Source organism: Nipponia nippon, unplaced genomic scaffold (genome assembly GCF_047370975.1).
Source record: "Nipponia nippon isolate SJK-2023a ecotype South Korea unplaced genomic scaffold, ASM4737097v1 scaffold_4, whole genome shotgun sequence".
In the NCBI taxonomy this organism is placed as follows: Eukaryota; Metazoa; Chordata; class Aves; order Pelecaniformes; family Threskiornithidae; genus Nipponia; species Nipponia nippon.
The window spans coordinates 56,064,010-56,085,270 of record NW_028262358.1 but is presented as its reverse complement, the minus strand read 5'-3'; the positions used below and the strand labels follow the sequence as shown (position 1 = coordinate 56,085,270).

General features: G+C 38.8%; 1 protein-coding gene across 1 annotated transcript in view; it reads right to left on the bottom strand.

Annotated features, from left to right (window-relative positions):
* Positions 1-21,261, bottom strand: part of ESR1 (estrogen receptor 1) — a 167,855-nt gene that overhangs the window by 87,177 nt on the left and 59,417 nt on the right. Inside the window, 1 exon segment of the mRNA XM_009466299.2 lies at positions 350-540. Within this exon segment, the coding sequence (XP_009464574.2) occupies positions 350-540 (191 nt within the window).

Below are 21,261 nucleotides of genomic sequence, written 5' to 3'. Positions count from 1 at the left end.
GATAAGAACTTAATCACAGAAAAGAGATATACATAGCCTGAAAGAGTGGTCATCTTGATCCAATACAGATTTTTAAATTAGATTTCTCACTGCCTCCATGGTTAGACATACTTAGACCAAGAAGAACATAGAGAAGCTTTTCTTTCCCTCATTAATCTTGGACTAAATAACAACATATTATATACCTGCTAGAAGCATTCACCAAATACAGAGCTAAAAAAATATGGGAGAGCACAGCAGCTGCTAATGAAAACCCAGTAAATGTCATTGTCCTGGGCTGAGGCTGCACTCTCAAGTAGCTTCACAGTTTCCTCAAGAGTAAAGGTGATTCACTTGAACAGTTTATTACCTTGAATACTCCTTTTGAAAAAAGCTTTGCAGCCTTCACAAGACCAGACTCCATAATGGTAGCCTGAAGCATAGTCGTTGCAGACAGCACAGTAGCGGGTCTCCTTGGTGGACTCCATGGAGAGGCTGCCTTTCTCGTTGGTACTGGACATCCTCTCCCGAATGCTGTGGCGCCTGTTATCAGAGCTTGGCCTGTTAATAGCAAAAAACAAGCATAATTCAGTGAGGTTAAGTCTCATCCACTCCTGCAGATTGTCAGAAAGAAGAGTGGATCTAGTTTTGAAAAGACAGATGCGCAAAAAGATAATCTTTTACCACCCTCTGTTCTGTTCTAGTTAGAAAGGTGTAGAACCAGTAAGATACAGGGGAATTTCTCACAAATCAATCTGATCTTATTAAGCATTGTACCTTGAAAAAATAATAGCTATTTGATAAATTAATCAATTTTTCTCAAGACATTACAAAGAAATACAAAAAAATCAGCATTTTTTTGTGTACCTGCTCCTGTCCAAAGGGTTCAGCATGACTGCAGTATCAGTAGCTGGTTTGAGGAACTAAAGTAAAAATCACTTAATGTTTGCACCTGAATTTGCAAGTCACTTAAATTATTAACCAGGCTATTTCCAAGTATTAATACCCAATTATAAATGCAAACTTTCCTTACTTTGTCAAAGATATAATACTGCATAAAATAGTCCCTATTCTCATTACAATACCACTTTCATAAAAATTAAGAAGTGGTTTTAGCACAATAAGGAAAGTCGGAAGGTATTAAAAATTGTTGCCGAAGAATTTTTGTTCTAGTAATGTACATGTTACTAGACATGTACTAGACATACCAGACATACTAGACATGCACATGACCCACACATGCAGTATGCTACTGAATGAAAACTGAAAAAATCTGCAGTGTAAATGGCAACGAATTCACATCTAGTGAATCTGGTAAGAGGTTATCAAGGGTAGCTGCTGCAGGCATGATAAACAATATTCAAAAAGATGAGAGGATGTGAAATTACCAAGGGAACCAGCAATGAACTCTGGGACTGCTCCTGGAAGGCAAACAGCTCTTGCAAAACATGCTTTCCAGTAAGAGCCTGCACTACAAATTGTCCAGGAGACAAATACAATTGGGTGTGAAAATATCAGACAAGCTAAAGCATGAAGAATCCTACTGTTTACAGTAATTATCCACTTATCATGCATGTTTTAATTGCTGGTTAGTAAACAGGTGGCTCTTACCTCCCCAGAGTCTTAACATTTTCTCAAACATACATATTATGGTTTTGAGCCTAGGAGACTGGGGGCTCTCTCTTTCAGCTTTCTTCCTACATACCTGCTTTAGACTTATTCCCTTCTTCAGTGCAGCAAACTTCCTTTGTTTTGATGAACCAAGGCATCTGGCACCAACAGCACCTTCCTGCTCCAAACCAATACTCCCTAGCAGCTTTCTGATTACTCTACGTATGCTCAACTATCCTCTTTCAATTAGCCAAAGTTGCCTGCCATCTCCTGCTACCATCCATCTCAATGCCCAAAAGCTTGCTACCAGCCAAAGCCACCTGGACACGTGCTCCCAGCCATTCCTTCGAAACTTTTTATATATAATTTCTGTCCCTGAATATGATAGATTTTCATTGAACAGCTTCGAATGAATATCAGTTATTAAAGAAACATGAGGCTTCACCATGTTAGATAGCAGAAACTGCTACTGGCATCATTCAGGAAAACAATTTTTAAACACAAAGTTCTTTACCAAGCCTTATATACCACCTAATTTTGAACACTTTTAAAATAATTTCAGTTTCCTTGGGACTTGTGCAAGACAGAAGCAACTGCAAATTGTGAAGTGCTGACATGACACAACTCTGGCTTTTTAGTGAGACAGGAAAACTGGTGAACACCACAATTCTGACAATAGGAGTTTAACAAAGTAGGCAGGGGAAAAAAAAAGCCTTGAATATTTCAGATGTTAAAAAGTGAAAAAGTGGAAACAATATCATTAATAAATTGTTATGGATACAACACATACATGGTTCATGTAACTACCTTTTCCAACCCACCAAATCTAGGTAGTTTTTTTATTCCTCTCCAGGTCCTGAATTTTCCTTTGCATTTGCTTTATCTCAGTGCCTCATTTAATTGACTTCTTTTTTTCCTACTGAGCACTGATCAAAGCTGTTTTTTCTTATCTTCTCCACCCCATTCTCTCCTACCTGCAGCTAGATCATCTAATCCATCCTCTCAGTATACCTTTAGATTAACTACAATGTGCCTTGTTTTAAAAAATATACTTTTAGGTGTATATAACTACAAGAATGTTTTAAATATTTAAAGTAAATCAGCAAGCAAGCAAATAACTGTCAATATAATTTTAACAGCAATAGACTAGTCTGTTAGGTGTACATGACCACCTGATAGATATTCATAATCTTGGATTTTTTTTCATAACTGCTACAAATATGCATGTTATATAAGACAAGGTTCACAAAATTATTTTCATATCAACAAGAAATAAAAATAAAATATAGTTTATAAAATTTTACCTTTTAAAAAAGGCACATTAAACACAGAAAAAGGAACAAAATGTCAAGTTCCAAAACAATTATGTATTTTTGCAGGTGTGTAGTAATTTTCCAATACACACACACACACACACACACAACCATAAACTTACTAAAGCAATCCTAGTTTCCTAGCTAGATACAAAAGAAAACACTTCAACGAATAGGTAAAACCACAACAGAGTAAAGAAATACCGAAAACTATCAGTTATCATTCGGTCTAGATAATTTAAATTTTCATCTTTTCAGAATATTTATCTTCACTCAGATCAAGACTAGGCTCACAAATACGTTTTTATTAAAATGATATTAAGAATAATAAAAAATGACTGAAAAATAGCCTGAAATAACAAAAAAATGCTTTTTCTGTCTAGAAAAGATAAGAAAACTCATGAAAAATGTACGCTCCAAAGAAAAGGATGCGTAAACACTAACAAGGAAGATGCCATAAAAACAGATGCATTTTGCCATGCTGCTTGCAGGGAGTCTGTCCCACAGGTTCTGTCCATCCTCAGTCACTGAAAGAGGACCACTTTTTCAGAGGGAGGCAGCAGGCAGGGAAAAGAGACAGCTTGCTCCCTGTAAGCTCACACAGGATCCGTGGCACAAGGGATCACAAACAGACAGGGGAGTAATGCTCCTGCTCCCGCCTGCCCATAATGCCCCTGGATTTCATATTTGATTTAGACTTCCATTGCCTTCCTGCACACAAACTTGTTGTATTGAAAGCGCACTATAAATCTGTTAACACAGACCTTCACAAAGCAAACTGAATCCAAAGATGACCTTGCTGGCTCTCCAGCCCCCTCCAAACATCAGTGCCACTCGAGCACCACTGGCGTAAACTGGCCTTGCAGAGTCTTCACATGCAGGCTCTTGTGAACCACACTGGGAAGCACACTAAAATACCCATAGCCCCATCCTCCCCAGAAACAACATCCTGCCACCCCTTTTCATTTATACAATGGAAATGAAAGCTAGCAATAAAGAAACTTTGGATTATCACACCACTTATTAGAGGAGGTGAGGAGGAAATCTTTTTGGGAAAAGAGTATCCCCATAACACAGAGCTTGGTAAATCAAAATAACATCTGAAATTTCATCCAGAAATCAGCTGCTAGTTAGTGCACATCACAGACCACTGATGCTGTGTCCTGACAAAAAATAACACTCTGCTCTTCATCTAGTTTTCAGTTAGGTTTCAGGGGTTAGCCTTCTGGAGAACATAGTGCAACAACCTAACCCAAATTTAATAACTTTGGCAAGATCATCATTCCCAAAATACAATAGCAGAACCTTTTCAACAATTTCCTTTGTAATCTATGTAAACAGTAACAAAAAAAAAAAAAGACCAAAAGTTCTTGTCAACTATGTTTACCAAAGAAAAACACAAATCAAAAGGAAAGAAAACCCCAGATAAAGCCCTCCCTCCAAGGCCCCCACCAAAACAGAACAGCTTAGAAAGCAAAAAAGCCTCAGGATTTACTGCTCATTTCCAAATGTAATAACACAGCAGACATAAAATGGAAAGTGATTTGGAAGCTACAGAGCAGGGCAAACTTGTCTTCCACACTTACTTTCATGTTTTTCCACCTATGTCAGGCTGAGTCTGCTCTTCAATAAATGTTTTAGCAAACAAAACACCTCTGCTTTCAACCTTTACTCATCACCTGCAACTCTGAATCAGACAAGAGCATTAACCCCATGTTGACTGTAAGATAAAAAGAATGTGTATGTGAGGGAATTACAGTTTTGTGATGTAAACTCCATTTTTTACATCATGGTAATCTGACTGGCAGGCAGGACGAATTTAGAATAACCCACAGTACACAATCCACCCAACAGCAAGGTAAGGCCCAATTAATTCACAACCCCAAATTTATCTGAAATAAAGAGATTTCATAGGTAGGAGGGCTTAAGGAAAAAGTTATTTAAGCAGTTAAAGGAGACACCTTAAGAAATTCTAGTTTTCTGAATTTACTTTCATACAAGAAACTTTGATCTGCAGCTGCTAAATCTTTCTTACCAGAATGGACAGACGTGACCAGTGTAAAAAGACTCAAAACCAATGGCCATTTCAAATGCAGTCAAGGTCTAGCATGAATACTTTTCCACACATTGGACTTATTATAACACCATTCTACTATTCAATATGAAATTAATTAGCTTAATGCTAGAATGTGAATTTCCATATGGGGCAAAATATTTCTGACGGATTATTTGAACAGAATTAACTGCTTGAAAATACTTAACAGACATCTCAAGGAGAAGTACTGCAATAGGAATGACTAAGTATACAAATAAACAGAAAATTGCCAAGTACATTAAGTGCCTCAAAACTGTACTCTCAGAAAGTAGCTCCAATGAATCTGAAAAAAATCATATGCTATCCAAATGAAAATGTTGGCTTAAAACAAATATCCCAAAATGCCAAAGGTTGTAATTAAGCTAAATACAACTTGACGATGGAGAGAGAAAATCTTACATGGATTCGTATATCAAACAGACAGAATCACAGAGTATTTTAGGCTAGATGGGACCTCAGGAGTTGGCCCCATGCTAAGCCAGCATTGCACAAGATGGGCTACAGCAATGAGGGTGCATTCCAGCAACAGGACTGGAAGTAGGCATAGCACCTTGGTTGATCATCTGCCAGTGATGAAGATCAGCTGGGGTTCACCCTGGGGCATGACTGCAATTGATTCCCAATCCATAGCTCTGAGCATGTTTCACTCACACAGCTAAACTCTCTTCCTCCCCCAAACAGGATGTTTTCATCTGTGCTACCAAGGGAGAAGGATCCTTGCATAGCTCCTGCCTGAACCATGCCCTGGGAGAGGATTACTCAGCCAGGCCAAATGGTGCCTGGGAGTGTCAAGCTATTAAGCAGTGAGAGCCATCACGCTGGTGTTTGCATGCATGCCCTGGCCTTGTTTAGGTAACTAATATACATGCAGGCCTTTCTTGCCTCAGTTTATTCCCTGATCGTCAGCAAGTTAATGTCTCTGGCTGCAGCATCAAAAATGAGAGTAATAAACATTTCCCTTAGACAATTATAATGTCCCTTCCCGCTTAGTGGCTACCTCACTAAACGTGACATTTAAGTTCATCTACAATTTCTATATGGGATAAAATAGCTGCAAAAGTTTGACACTCCTGGGTGAAAACAAGCTGTAGAATGAGGAGCTGCCTGTAATTCAGATCGCTCTATGGACTGCATGGCCAGCCCCTTCTCTTCCCTCTCCCAAAGCCTTGCACAGTTCCCTGTGCCTTCACAAGTCTTTCCACCAGGGGAAACACAGAGTGCAATCAGGAAGGCCACCAGAGCAGAGCTGCACAGCAGCTCCCTTGCCACCTGTGACAACAATGCGGGAGGAGACCTTCATGCTGGAGAAATGCTCCTTTGGTTGCTTCCTCTCATTTGTTTCATGGATTTGACTCATATCTCCTCCTTCAGGGTGAGTGCAGGGACATCTAAACAGGACTACCTGTGTAGAATTCGCTAAGCTAGTCCCTAAGCTTCCCTATATCAGAAGATATATGTGAAAGCCAACTAAGAAAAAAAATGGCAAGGAAACCAACTGAAAACAGGACAGGCCTCAGTGCAGGGAAAAAAAAAGATAACTGACAGGAGAGAAATTTAAGAAAAAAAATTAAAAGAAATTAAGATATATGAAAGTTGAATAATAAAATAATCTTAAAATACTGACAGTCTTTCACAATGTATCAGAAAAATGCATTTTATAGTCAGAAGACACTGGAATGTTTTCTTTAGAACTAGAATAAAATACAACTTTATTTGGTAACTAAAGTAAAATAACTTAGGAAAAATAGCTCAGTATTGACCAAGAAATGGTAGTGTTGAAGACAGGCTTTGTAAACATGAAAACAAAAGCATATCTTCTTAGGTCATCAAAACTTCTTATTCAACACGAAATTGAACATTTCCTTTGGCGTCAGTTCTATCATCTTCCTTCATCCTTAACTCTGGGTAATTTTAAAATGAATGGCTGAAATACTACATTTGGATATGCCAAAATACAACCATGCCGTATGTGAAGAAAAATCTCCTCTAAAGCTATTTGCTAAAGTCAGTATAAATTTGCACATTCTTTCAGTCCCTTAAAACTTCATTTTTGACAAATTTAATTTTTTTGTCAGATCTGCCACTAATATTTGCAGACTGGATTAAAGTCTAGAGAGATGTGTCTATGCACAGTCACTGTGCGGTCTGTGGCATCTGCAGCCACCTCCATTTCCCAGAGGTTCTATTGATGGGAAGGGAAGGGAAGGGAAGGGAAGGGAGCCCAGGCTCCTCATTCATGTGCTTGATACCTGAATTTGGATGTTTTCAATATTTCCCTCTCCCATACTTCCACTCCCAGGATTGGTTTTCCATGGTTTATAAATGTGAGCTAATCATTTTGCTGCTGATCCCCTTGACAAAACAGAAGTTTGCCCAACTTTCTGAAAAACTTGGAAGTTTATCCTGGGGATGGCAGGACTGTGGCTTTAAAAAAGGAAAGAGCTCAATCTATTTGTCAGTTCAACAGGTCTGAAATTGAAATGCATACAAAAACATCTTTGGAATAAATACTGAGAAATTGGTTCTGTTTCATTCTATTTCTCAGTGCTGTTGGAATCTAAACTACAACTCACTTACAAGGTCATTTTCATTAGTCTTAAGTGAAGAGTGGTGGTGTAGCTGTACTTCACTGAATAGCCCAGAATTCAAACAGTTCTGAAGCAATGGCAATTTTCTGATTTTTTTCTTATGCACTGAAGGTTAATAATTTCTTTCTTGTACATAAGGTGAATGCAGAAACACCCACACACATGCTTTATATGAATATACATTAAAAGAAGATTAAGATTTTAAATATAGCACATGGCTGAACTGCACCTTGCAAATGCAACTGAAACCTTCATTTATCCATTCTGTGCATATGTATGGTATCTTTAATTATATGACCATACTTTTCACAGGGCAACAGCTCATCAGCGCACAGAATAAAAAGAATTTATTAAATGAGCAGCTATTCTGTCTTTGGGGTTTTTTTTCTTGACTGTTCAGTGTCTGGTGCCTTACTATCAGCACACTATCCAAATTGAGCTATAACATTAAAATTAATTTCCTTCCAGTATTTCCATGCCACTATAGCATTTTAGCAGTTGACAGGTGCTAATTAATGTATTTTTCCAATACTTTTGTGAGTTGAAAGGATAAAAAATGAGGCTGAAAGAGATTAAGGTCAAAAGTATGTACTGAGCTATGTGCAACCTGAGTTTTTTAAGTACCCACCATTAAATAGCATTTTGAATGCTCAGAGTGCTACTTCCCTTGTCTGCAAATTGCAAGGGTAAACGTTCAACACTTACATAAATCAGACTGTAGGACTTCCATTCAGCACAAAGGAAATTACAACACAACACAAGACTACTTGTAAGGAATTTGATTTAAATGATCTCTGAACTTCACAGAAGCATTTGTAGCAGAATTAGACAGAGAATTTAGTCCTTCAGGCCAGCAATCAGGTGCCTTCACATAATACTTCTTGAAATTTTTGCCTCACTCCTTTTTTTAGTTACCATACTTTGTGAGAAACAAGTAGAGAATTTACAAACAGTGACATATTTCACTATATGAGCACGACACGTTCCAGAGTTGATCCTTTTCATATATTGAAACAGCAGTTTACTTATGATTACCTTATAATTATGAAAATAATTATTGTAATAATAATCACAAAGGCACAAAGAGACTAAATAAGGCTTGCACAGGTCACCTTAATTTGGGCTTATTAAAAATAAAAGTTTGCAAATAACATTTTTTCTGCGTGTAGCTTCTCACCTTCTAAAGAGGACATATAGAAAAACAAAAATGCTGTCCTTCTGCCTCATATTAATAGTCACAGACAGCAGGGCTGGGACATGTTGGTACACCTCTCACTTGCCTTAATGCAGCAGGTGATGGCAGATCACCCTCATTCCTGAGAGCAGAGGAAGGATGTCAGTGATACCTGCTAACAGCTGTAAATAGTGATGCTACAAGTCTTTTATTCTACTCCAGTTTAGGAGAAGTAAAAGCTAGTAAATACACAGAGGCTGCTGCTGCGGCTGTCAGTAAGAATATCTGCTCTGTCCTCCCACAGCTGTTCTTTGTCAAGTGCTCTCGCTTGACCCACCCAGCTCCTCTTGTCCCCATTCTCACACTTACCTCCACCTTTGGGCTTTTCCTTCCAGTCTCAGTCTCCCTGTCCAGAAAGGACAAACTCTTCTCCTTCGGTGCCTGGACTGACTCTGCCTGGCTACTTCTCCCATGCCCAGACTCCCCGCAGGCACTTCATCCAAGGCTCTCCTTCTCCCTCCATCGCTACTTATTCTTCTCGTGTCCTGGGCAGGAAGGTTCCACTCTTCTGCCTCTCTCTGTACGCTTGTAACTCAGTCTGCCATGATTACTTAGCTGCTGTTAATCTTAATACACAATTCTACTTTCCTTTGACCTGCCCCACACCAGTTCCACAAGCCCATACTGAGATTTGTAAATAAAGAAGGACTGAGGGACCTGAGTATTGCCATTTATTGACCACATATAACTTGTTAATCATAAAAGGACAAAATTATATATTTTTTACCAAGGCTGAACTTAAAATTTCTGAAATTCTGTGGTGAGCAGCTTGTTATAAGTGCTATGAACTATCAACAAGAAAAACTATGATGTTTTAAGTCAGTCCAAACAGAATTAAAATATTTTATGGTGAAAAAAAAAGAAGACAAAGTAAAAACATCAACACAAATACTTCTTTATAATACCTTTCAAGCTATGAAATTTCATTTATGTATAGGGCCTTGCTTTATATGACTTGTACTTCTGTCTTTTCTCCTGTGGACTGGGACTGTACCTCTTATAAGCCAAGCCTTCATCACAGTAACCACTCCCATTGGAGCCCTGAGGTTCTGTGTGCCAGGACACTTTGCCCATGGGATAAAATGTGGGCCAGAAACACATCTTTGAAGAACCAATCGAGAGATGCCACGCAAGCCATAATATGAGCTTAATGCCATAATATTTCTTGCCAGAATTTCACTTTTGAAATAAGAAAAAAACATTGTCCTCTAATTAATGTTCTGAAGACTATTGAAATCAGCACAGAAATCTAGTTTCCGCAAAAAGGTTCAGACAAGAAAATTCCTCTTTTTTAATTTTCAAGGAAAAAATATTTTCTGTGGGATTTTCATTTTGCAGAAATCCTGATTTTAAAGCGTTTTGACAGAAAGACATTCAAACACCAAAACATTTCTTTTCATGTAATACACATTTACAAAGAAATAAACATGTATGTAATAAGCAAAAAGAATCAACAGGCACATCCAGAGGGACAGTTCTGCAGAGTTAATGTGGTGTAGAAGTTGAAGCTAATTCTACCAGTAGGCAAACTGCCCTGCAGTCTCAATGTGAAAGTAACATAAACAGCTCTACAGAAATCACATACTCTGCAATCGCTATATATTCAGTAAAGCACGGGCAGAGTATCGCTTAAAAGACTATATCTCTAGACCTGCCCCAGAGGAACTTGTTTGAACTTGCCCTTACATTTCCATTGATTAAGCCTCTCTCTGTGGACTGTTTGCTGCTTCACTACCTAATGTCCAGCCTAAGTCCTCTCTGCTGGAAATTAAGCTCATTTGTCCTCAGCTATTTCCAGTTAGCCCGGAGAACAATTCAGTCGCTGCCCTCTTAGTACACATTTTCCCTTTGTAAGGTTCCTGCTCCACCACCTCTCAGCCTTCAGCCTTCCTTCCAGAGTCTCCTTTTTCATTCTCCCATCCTCTTGCTGCTCTCATTGCCCTTAGTGGCAAAAGTGGCTTGCCCTTTCTGCAAAAGATTACTCTGTTGACCTGCATTTAGCTCATGATCTTCTCCACCCCTTAGATTAGTTTTTATTCTGCAGTCCTTTTCCCTACTCAGTAATTCCCCAGTTATTGTACTTGTGCATCAGACTTCTCCTTGCCAAAGGCTGGGCACTGCACTGACCCTTAGTGAATTTGAGAAATATTTAATGTTTCAGATTCTGTTGTGGTAAGCAGCACTAGCAAAACGTTCTCTTACATACCTACATTTCAAGTGGCCCATTTGCAGATCTCTGCTGCTTTTAATCTCTGCAAATTATTGTTTTAACATACCTTTTGAATCCCTGATCACTGGATCATCCTCCTACTCCTTAAGGAACAATACCAGTGAAATAAATATTTTGATCCAGTTCCTTGGGATCCAAAATAATGACCAGCCAACTTGCTCAGGGTTTCTTTGCCCATTTCTACCTCCTGCCAGGAACAGTTTTGCCTGGGCATTATTTGTCTCTGACACTGTCTATCTCATTCAGTTAGGCAATCCCACAGACTCTGGTGTATAAAGAGTCATATAATCTGAGGAAACACCTTAATCCACTTCCTAAAAGCGTGCCATATTTGATGAAAAAGCTGCTGACAGACAAGGTGCCACCAGGCACTGGAGAGATATGATTTTCTGGCAGCAATACCAAGTTGCTGTGTGGCTGTATAGTGGCAATCAGCTGCGCCCACAAGTGTGTGAAAGTGGAGGGTTCAGCAGGCAAATGTTCTGGAAGCATGGACATAGGACATCTCACTTCAGTGTAAACAATCTGAAGAACAAAATATGGTTGAAAAGCTGTAAGCGTGAATAAAACAAAAGGCCAGCTTCAGCTGTCAATCTCTGGTGTATATCCTCTACAGCTTTCACATTTTTAGAAATATCTAGTCACCCTTGTCTCCATTAAAGTTATGCTAAGCCTCAAAGACTAAGCTGAAAAATTGTACCACTGCATTTCTTATACTAGTCTTAGAATTAAAATATGGCTTTTGTGAAAAAGCTGAAGGCTGAAGTTCAGCCTTTCATATAAGAATATAACACACCCAGAAGACTTTTCTCCAGGTTTCACTGTTCCTAGTAACTTCCTTCAGAATTATTCAGTCACTAGGCTATTTTTTTTTTTTACATTCAGATAAACTAGCACAATCCTACATTCTGAAAGGAAAAGGTTAAATGCACTCAACAGATTGGAAAAGGGTGTTTCAGGAAGTGCTCTCAGGTTCTTACGCTTACCTCCAGACTATTTCAAACGTAAATGCCAGCAAAAACACAGGCATCAGCAATAAATCTTCCTTCACCATGCCTTTATAGGACTTTTATGGGCTCATGTGTTCCTTTTATTCTTGGGCAAGCCCTCTTTCCAAATATTTCAGATGCACACATTAAGACTGCAGTTTAACAAATTACCCAAAGCTTCATGAAATTCCTAGGAAAATCTTTCAGCGACCAACATTAAACAAGATATTTTTAAAGAAAAATGCTTGAAAAATATAAGTGTTCTCCTTTACACCGACCTCAAAAAATATGTTAAATAGGAATAGAGATTGTATAACACAACATTACAATTTAGATAACATTGTTTCAAAAATTCCAATCTAAACCAATCTATCATTTCAAATGGCTATTTTTCTTTAAAATGACATTTTAAACTGAAAATGTAGCTTTAAGGGGTACGCTGCATTTGAAAATAAACTTTTGAAGCTAAACACTGATACAGCCGCATATGGTCCCAGCAGAGAAATCAGAGGGCTCTAGGCCACAGGAAAATAAACCCTGGTGAAATAAAAGACTGCTTAAAGTAGTGCTTTTAAGTTCATCAAAGTGCATGCAGACCTCTTGAACCAACTGATAAAAAACACAGAGAAGAGACACAAATCTTTTCCCAAAATGTTTATCACCCAGGCCATTTACAAGGCACTCTATGCCAGCTGCTAGTAAGAATACAGGAAAAAGACTTCGGCAGAGGTGCCAAGCCCAAAGACATGATATGGGCAGCAGGGAAGGAGCTAGGCACTTGGGGAAAATCTGACACCTGCATGTAAAAATGCTTGTGTAGTTGTCCCAGAAGATGTGGTTTATCTGCAGCTCCTTGTTCTTGCCCCGAAACAGTAAACCCTAGGAACAGAGCATCTGCAGTCCTTGGACTAACAGTGCACGTTCTAGGGCCCAGTGAAAGAAAAAAAGAGTTCCTAAACATACAGACCCATTTGTGCTTAAGCCAGTTTCATCAAACCAAACTACTCGTACATGGGACCTGCACAATCCCAGTAATACAAGCTGATTAACTTCCTTCCAGGCCACAGCTAGCTTGTAGTATCAGCAGCAGATGAAAGCCAGTCCAAGACTGGTACACTGCACGTTGTGGTGCAACACTTGATTGACAACTGAAAAGACAGAGACACCGGTCCTAGCTGATGCCCACGTACAAGGAATATGCAACCCAGAAATTCAAATATGACTTGAAAGTCATATGCTTGAAAGCATAACAAGTGTAACAGATGGGACGAAAGCACATGACTGAGTGTAATGATTGGTAATGATCAAAGGACAGGTGACAAAAGCATGACAGGAGGCAAACAAATAGCCTGTCTGAAAACACGTCCTACCGACCAGTCATTGCATATAACAAGGGCTGCATTGCACCTGCAGAGTTGGGCTGCTAAAAGTGTTCACAGCACTCTAGTGCTGCCAGGCCAACAGAATACCTGTGCTTTGTAGCTTGTTATATACTCTTCTTCCTCTGTTAAGAAAAACTAATAACAAATTAGGTCGAGTTTCAGTCTTGAGAGTTCTGCACCCTAGTAGCAAAGATGCAGACCTCAAAGTATCATGCTTTAGTTTGTCCTTTCAGTCAAAATGGAGGCAAGATGGACACACAGAAACATGTTGCCTCACAAAATCTAGGTAGTTTGTGAGGAAACATTGCTCCAGCTGAGGTACTTGACTCATATTTGTCCTCTGGAGAGTGCTGGATTGAACTTTTTATGCAAATTCATTCTTTGAATATTAATGAACAGTAAACCACGTGATAAACATGTTAGAATTTGAAACAGAGCAGTGAAGTCTGGCAATGCCATGTAGCCTAGTTGTTAGGTATGTGCTAGCTTTATAAGGCCAGGCCCTGTTGACATACAGTGAAATAAAATATAACTTATCTATTACATTTGTCATAAAGGATCTCTAGAAACAGAAAATTACATACGCTAAAAATATAGTTGAAAGTGTAAGAAATAGAAAATAAAATTAATAAGAAATAGAACCTGAACAGATTGTTATATAAAGGATACAATTTGAGACACCCCTGCCAAACTGATTTTCAAACTGAGTTTAAATTTATTAGATCCTACAGCTCTCCATCCCTTCAAGGAGAGCCATAAGTGTTCAGCACCTCTCTAAGTAATCCCTAGACATCACTTCTGAAAATTTAGTGTTAAAGGCTACAAAAGCTGTCATTTTTCTTTATGTGCAAGAAGCAGTAACTGCAAACTGCTGCCAAACCGGACAGTCTTGCTCTCCAGAGTAGCAGGTTAATGCTGTTCAACACACAGCTACAAGACTTGAGGCAAGGGAGTAGGCCAGAAAATACAGGGTGAAGAAGGAAGGAGCCCAACTTTGTGGTCACATCGCCTTACTAATGCAGGCATAGGAATCATGACCAGAAATGTGACAGGGGACAAACTCTTTCCGTTGATCAGGCTAATGGTTACATTACAACTGTATAAAGTATTAAAATAGCAGATTGAAAAACTGGACTGTGTTCTTGTCCTCATTCCTCTGTATCTTCTCTTTCCTGCTTGTAGACTGCAGATCTTTCTGTCTTTCTTCATGTGCAGGTGTCTCAATCATCAGTACTAACCAAATAGTAAACAGTAAGTTTTACATATCTACTTTATCTAAATTATCCCAAAGTAGCTAAATTATTCATTCAGATAATGTCCGCAGATAAATTTGCATATGCTGACTATGCAATCAATAGTAAGCAAAGAGAACATGGCTCATGAAAGGTAGGAAATACATTAATGTAGCCAACTGCACATAATATGTGTTTGCAAAACTGCTTGTTGACATATTTTTGGGGTAGCTTATACAGTAATGTGTGGGAAATTAGGTTTGTGAGAAATCGGTACACTTGCCTTTTGTATTGGTGATAATTTTGTTTCAAGACATTAAGAAGTTGCATTTTGTTTTGGCAAATCCATGTCTGTTTGTGTCATTTCTTATTCCTCATAGTAACAGAGATTAAGCTCAAACGCTTCAGAGGTGCCACAATATAGCACCTCATTAATCTTCTCACTTTTTATTGTTGGTAGGCAGTAATTGTTCCCTGCCCTATAAATTACAAAGGAAGGAAAAAGTCTATTAGATAGACAAATTCATGCAGAATTAAATGTACAGTATTATGGACACAGCAGCCACACTTCTGTCATGACATTTAAAAACATATTGTTACCTGTTCACATGGGACACACATAATGCCAGTGTACTAGACACAAGGAACCCCTGCTGAATCTTACCTTTTTTTCTTTTCCAGATATGCACATTTCTTATAAATGAAAGGAAAAAAAACCAAAACACTCAGGTTTCAATTTCTGTTTGTCACATAATATTCTCTAATGGCTACCTAGGGCAGAAAAAACATCTGCTTACTCACGTCTAGTCAAAATATTTTTTGTTGCATACAGCTGAGTGTTGGAAGTGGATGTTACACTAAGCTTGTCACGGCAAACCAACTAACCCACCATGGTCCAGCACAAGCCTCGACAGGGAAGCAGCAGCCCAGTGGAGCTGAGGCTGGGGGCTGACTGCAGCACATCCCTCCTCACCTCTGCTCTGGGAAGGCCAGCAGGATCTGACCACAGCCACTCAGCCCCTCATGGCATTAGGACTGAGCAGTAGCCAGCAGCTGAGACTCATCTTTCTTCAAAACAGCCTAACAGATTTTGCATTTCCTCACACCAAAATGGTCCGAAAAGTTTCCAACACCCTGTATTTCAGACTATTCCAGAATGAGCAGCAGGTTAGGACACAACACCAGGCTCTTGTCTAGGCTTACTGTGGTATAAATATGACCAGAATTAATGCTTCATTTTCAAACAGTCCATGTATTCAAAAGTATATCAAAAGTATGCTATAAGACAAATAGGACAATATTTGAATTATTGCCCAAAGGCCTCTATTCTTTGATTTTTTTCTGTTTTGGTTTTAATTTTGTTCTAACCTTAATAAAAGTATTTTGAAACATCAATAATAGTTTTAAAATGGTACTGCCTTTCTTCATATGGCTCCATCTAGCATCTCAGGTACTTGTTTTCTCATTGAAGCATGTAGCATTAGATATCCAAGCTTCAAACCATAGTTGCTTGATTTCACATACATATTTATATAGATTTACAGATCACCAAGCTAAATAATTCTAGCCAACAACAGTCTGTTGCCAAGTCCAGAATCCAAAACCAGTTTCAATCAGGTTATCTTGGAAAGTATAACACATAAAATGGAAAGATAAGCCAACAGTGCAGATATTCTGCCTGAAGATGACTTAATTGTGTCTTCATTCTGCAGCCTCAGCACTGCTCCACAAATCCCAGTGGGAACTGTTACATGAGACATATTCTTGATTCCTGTTTTCACTTGCTGATAAAATGTGGAGAACCCTTTGCATTCCTACCCAAGAGCTAAGGTCCTCTCCTGCTCCACACTCTGGAGCACACATCCCATGGGAACTGAACAAGAGCGCAAGTGTGTGCACAGGAGCAGACTCTGAAAATGTAAGTGCACGTAACTCTGCATTATGGGGCATAAGAGAAGGCTTGCTGCTGCGCATGCTAGTGAGTCAGGAGGTGAGGAAAAAGACATAGGAAAAGAGAGACAAAAATATCCCACCCCTGATATGATGCAGCTCTGCAGACCCACAAAAATCCACCAAACACAACAGGCATCAACTCTTAGTTGAACTTATAAGGTATGAATAGGTACCTGCAAGTAGGTTTGGGTTTAGATTTGATTCATATTCAAAGCACCTTCTAACAAATGGTTTGGGTTCTGTTTTGTTTAAGTAGACAGGAGATATTTTTCTGAACTTGTCAGATGAAATTTAGCTAAAGCCCTTGATATATATGTGCAGATGCAAAAAGCAAAATGGCATATTCTCAGACAAGAAACTGAACTGGCTCAAGTTTTGTCCTAAGAGCTGAAGCAATTGTTATTACTATTTTGAAAAAAAAATAAAAATTAAAAAATGGTAATTTCAAGTTTAGCAGCAAGATTCCTAATGCAATATTTTATTTCTCCTTTAAAATCCATCAGTTCCCCTCAGAAATGCTCTGTAGTAACTACAAGGATGTAATAAGGTAGCTTTGCTAAATTAATGAATACAATAGTTTAATCTTTTGTTATGGATGCAGTATGCTTTCATCATTACAAATTCAATTGGTCAGAAAATACAGTTGAAATGGGTTTATAGATTAGATCTATGCAAAATCACATTCAATAGGAATTACTTTTCTCTAGTGGTGTGCTAATTCAGTTCAGTATTAGACTTCAGCTAACAATATGAGGATTAATATCTGATCTTCTGTATATCTGAATCTGTACTAAACTTCAAATTTATCTCAGAACCTCTGATTGCAAATATAAATTATTTTTTTTACTGCATCATCTTGTACAAGACTTGTTCCTTCTATACAGCAGCTGTGCACATGTCTAATGATAGAAACATAGCACCTCATGTCCTCAGAACATCAAAGGATTAAACAGGCAAAGAAAATAGCTTGAGAGTGCTGATATGGGAATCTAAGGAATAAAAGTAGCTCTTAATTGTTCCCCATGACAATTTTAGTGTAGAGCCTAAGACAGACAAAAAACCTGGACAGCACACTGCATTCATTTCCCAGTTGAAGAAATACCTGTTCTAAACATTTTTTGTAGTGATTCTCACGTAATGATTCACAGTATGCAGTAAATAAAATCTCCATTCCTTGACTATACTGACATGACTGAGGTGTACAATAAAGCTAGTGATTTCAGATTTATTAAGCACTGAAATACTTTACTTCCTTTCCATTAGATCCATATTTCTTTTTTTATTTCTACTTGGCATATTTTAGTTAGACTAACTTATGTCTAGCATTACACATTTTTAGGAGTCTCAGTCTTCACAAAAACAGTTTTGAACATCTCTCATACTCAGAGATGAAGTTGCAATGAAAACTCTGATTTTGAATCTGGGATTCAGAATTGGCTTTAGCACACAGACCTTGTCCTTATTTTTTAAACTTTGCCCCTTGATGTCATCAGAAAAGGACCGAGTAGTTGCAGACACAGACCTGAGGAATATCTCTGGTACAGGGAGACTTTCCAGAAGTAATCTGGTAACAAGTCTACCGTACAAAGACCACCTCCAGACTCCATTCATTTTAGGCTGCTACATGACTTAAACATGGCTCTCGTCAGAAGTCATGAAGTGGAGGTGTTGGAGACCTGTTCTCACTCACTTCTTACCGTATCTCCCCTGTTATAAACTAGATAACTCATTTTGCTCTGCTCTCCTGGGTTTTAGTTCTGGAACAACCTGCAGGGACAGCACAGAAGCAGGGCCAGTCTCTTAGGCAATGCAGCTTTCAGGTTGCTTGCCATTTCCAGACAGATCCACATTTGTTGACCATAAAGTGAATTAGAGAGAGACGAAACAAGGCATGTGTGAGTCAGAAAATGGGTCATACATGAAAACAGCTTGAAGCTATTAATACCTAATGCTGCCATTTAATGAATAATAAAGAAGCCGGTGCTAGCCATACAGCGACATTTTAGATCTTCTTGGAAAGGCAGTCTTGGCCTAGGTAATTTTCTTAAACATTTTTGAAAAAAAGGGGTACAGACAGCATTTAATATTTTCTTATGTACTGATTTTTGTACTGAAATGCACCTCTCCCTCCGAAGAGTAAGATCTTCAGTGCTTTGCTGAAATGAAACCAGCAAAATCCTTCATCTTAAGTGAGGAATACAATAGAAAGAGAAAGATATATGCAAACAAATTTAGTTCTGGCATGTTTCAGCTTTGGGAAGGCTGATGTTACAATCTTACTGATGTAACTTTATTATATTTTCTCTGTATGCATGAGAAATACCAAGGCTTTAAAGAAATTAAACAATCAACACCCAAAACAGGATCTCATTGAGTTCTCCTGAGTGGCAGTCGGTATTTCAGGAGTGATGGAAGCTCCTATCTACAGCACCAGACCTCTGCCACTTGGGCTATTGAATGAACCAATAGCCAAGATAATCCATTACCTTCTGGATAAATCTGTGACAGACAGGAATAAAATGCAAAAGTTGCACATATTTTTTGGGAGGAAGATTGTTCTACATAGGCCCAGCTCCGTAGTTCCTGTTTCTCCCTGTCAGCTGCTATGACTTTTCCCAAACTCTTTGGAACTAACACAGATTAAGAACGAGGACACTAAAAGCAGGAGAGAGACCATTTTTCTCATTCCCAGTGTAGTGAGATATAGGCTGCACAGATGAACTATAAGGTGGGTGGAAAATGGCTGCTAGTCTCAACAGGTTTTTATTTCTAATTTGGCCAGGTAGTAGTAGCATTCCTGTGTAATCAATACTGAGGTGAATATTTCATTAACAACAGGGATGAAGGGAGAAATCGCACCCCTAGCAAGTTAATGACCGATACCAAACAGGGGGGAGGGGGCACGGAGAGTGGTAGATATGCTGCAAAGCAAAGCTGCCAGTCAGAGGAACCTCAACAGGCTGGAGAAATGGTCCAATAGGAATCTCATTAAGTTGAACACTGGAAAATGCAGAGCCATGCACCTGGGATGGAATAACCCCTTGCAAAAATACAGAGGGTGCTGGAAAGCAGGTCTGCAGAGAATGACCTGCGGGTGCTGGTGGACAAGTTGAACAGGAGTCAGCAGTGTGCCCTGGCAGCAAAGAAAGCCAAACACATCCTGGGCTGTACTAATATAAACATAGACAGGAGGCTGAGAATGGAGCTTGTTCCCCTCTCCTTGGCACTTGCAAGACTGCTTCCAGTTTGGGGCTTCCAAACTGAAGACAGTCATTGACAAACTGGAGCAAGTCCAGCGCACAGCCACCAAGATGAGGAGGGTGCTGTAACAAATGACATATGAGGAGATGCTGAGAGAACTGAATTTGTTCAGTCTTCAGAAGAGAAGGATAAGGCAAGATTTTATTGCTGTCTTCAACTATATAATGGGAGACTTTAAAAGAGACAGAGCCAGACTTCTTGGAGACACACAGTGAAAGGATCAGAGACATCTGACAACTTTGGGCAAAGAATATTATGATTATACATTAGGAAAAAGTTTTTCACAGTGAGAGCGATTCAGCACTGTAACAGATTGTCCTGTGTGGATGTGGAGTTCCCATTCCTGGATATCTACAAAATTCAACTGGATAAGGGCCTGAGCAACCTGATCTAACTTTGAAGTTAGCCCTGCTTTGGGCAAAATGTTGACCAGATAATCTTCAGAGGCCCCTTCAAACTTATATTACTCTGTGATTCTCATCTCTCAGCAACTTATCTCAGTCCACAGTAATAATTGCAGAGAAAGTCCTGTTCGAAAGCCATGCAGCTGTGCAATGAAGCAACTGCACATGTTTTGTCAGAGAACGATGCTTTTGCAATCAAGCCAATATATAATCACTGACATAGGGTGGAACATGCATGACACATGAAATTTCATATAATTTGCCTAGCAAATGCAAACAAATTCCCACTGTGAATAGTGAGATGCTTCAAGAGTTTGTGGCTTAAATTCGGGTAGGTTTTCTGGGGAAAAGCAAACAAAAAAAATCCTAATTTGACAGCATCCTCACACTACCAAATATCAGAGCTATATCTGTAATACAACGGTGTCTAGGCTGTCCAGTGGAAAAAGTTTTGGGGTTTTTTTGCATGACTACAGCAAAATTTTCTTTTCCCTTCATGATACTTAGAAAGTTGAGCCATTTTTTTTTAAATGTTCAAAAAAAAATTACCTGAAACAATCATCTAACACTGAAAATATCAGCCAAAGCTGGACAACTTAAGTAACCAAAAAAGAGAGGAACCTAGGCAGACTTAATAACAAGCAGTGTTACTAGAACTGTCTGTAACTAAAGTAGAGTTTTGCTCCCGGGTGTTTAAAAATTTCTCTGCAGGATCAGGTTTATTTCCACTTTGTTTGGTTGGGTTTTTTTATTGCTTGGATCAAGAAGAAATGTTAATAGTAGCACATTATCAATGTGCCACCTGCTTTAGCAATGTTTGACTTCTTAAGCTGCAATATGCCTGGTGCATACTCTTAATACATGACTCTTACAATTGTGCTGGTTCTGATATCGTTGCTATTAAAACTTTCAGCTATGTTATTTTATATGGGTTTCTATCTCACCACCTGTCTCCATGAACCTAATCAGAATGCTCTCAGATATTTATTA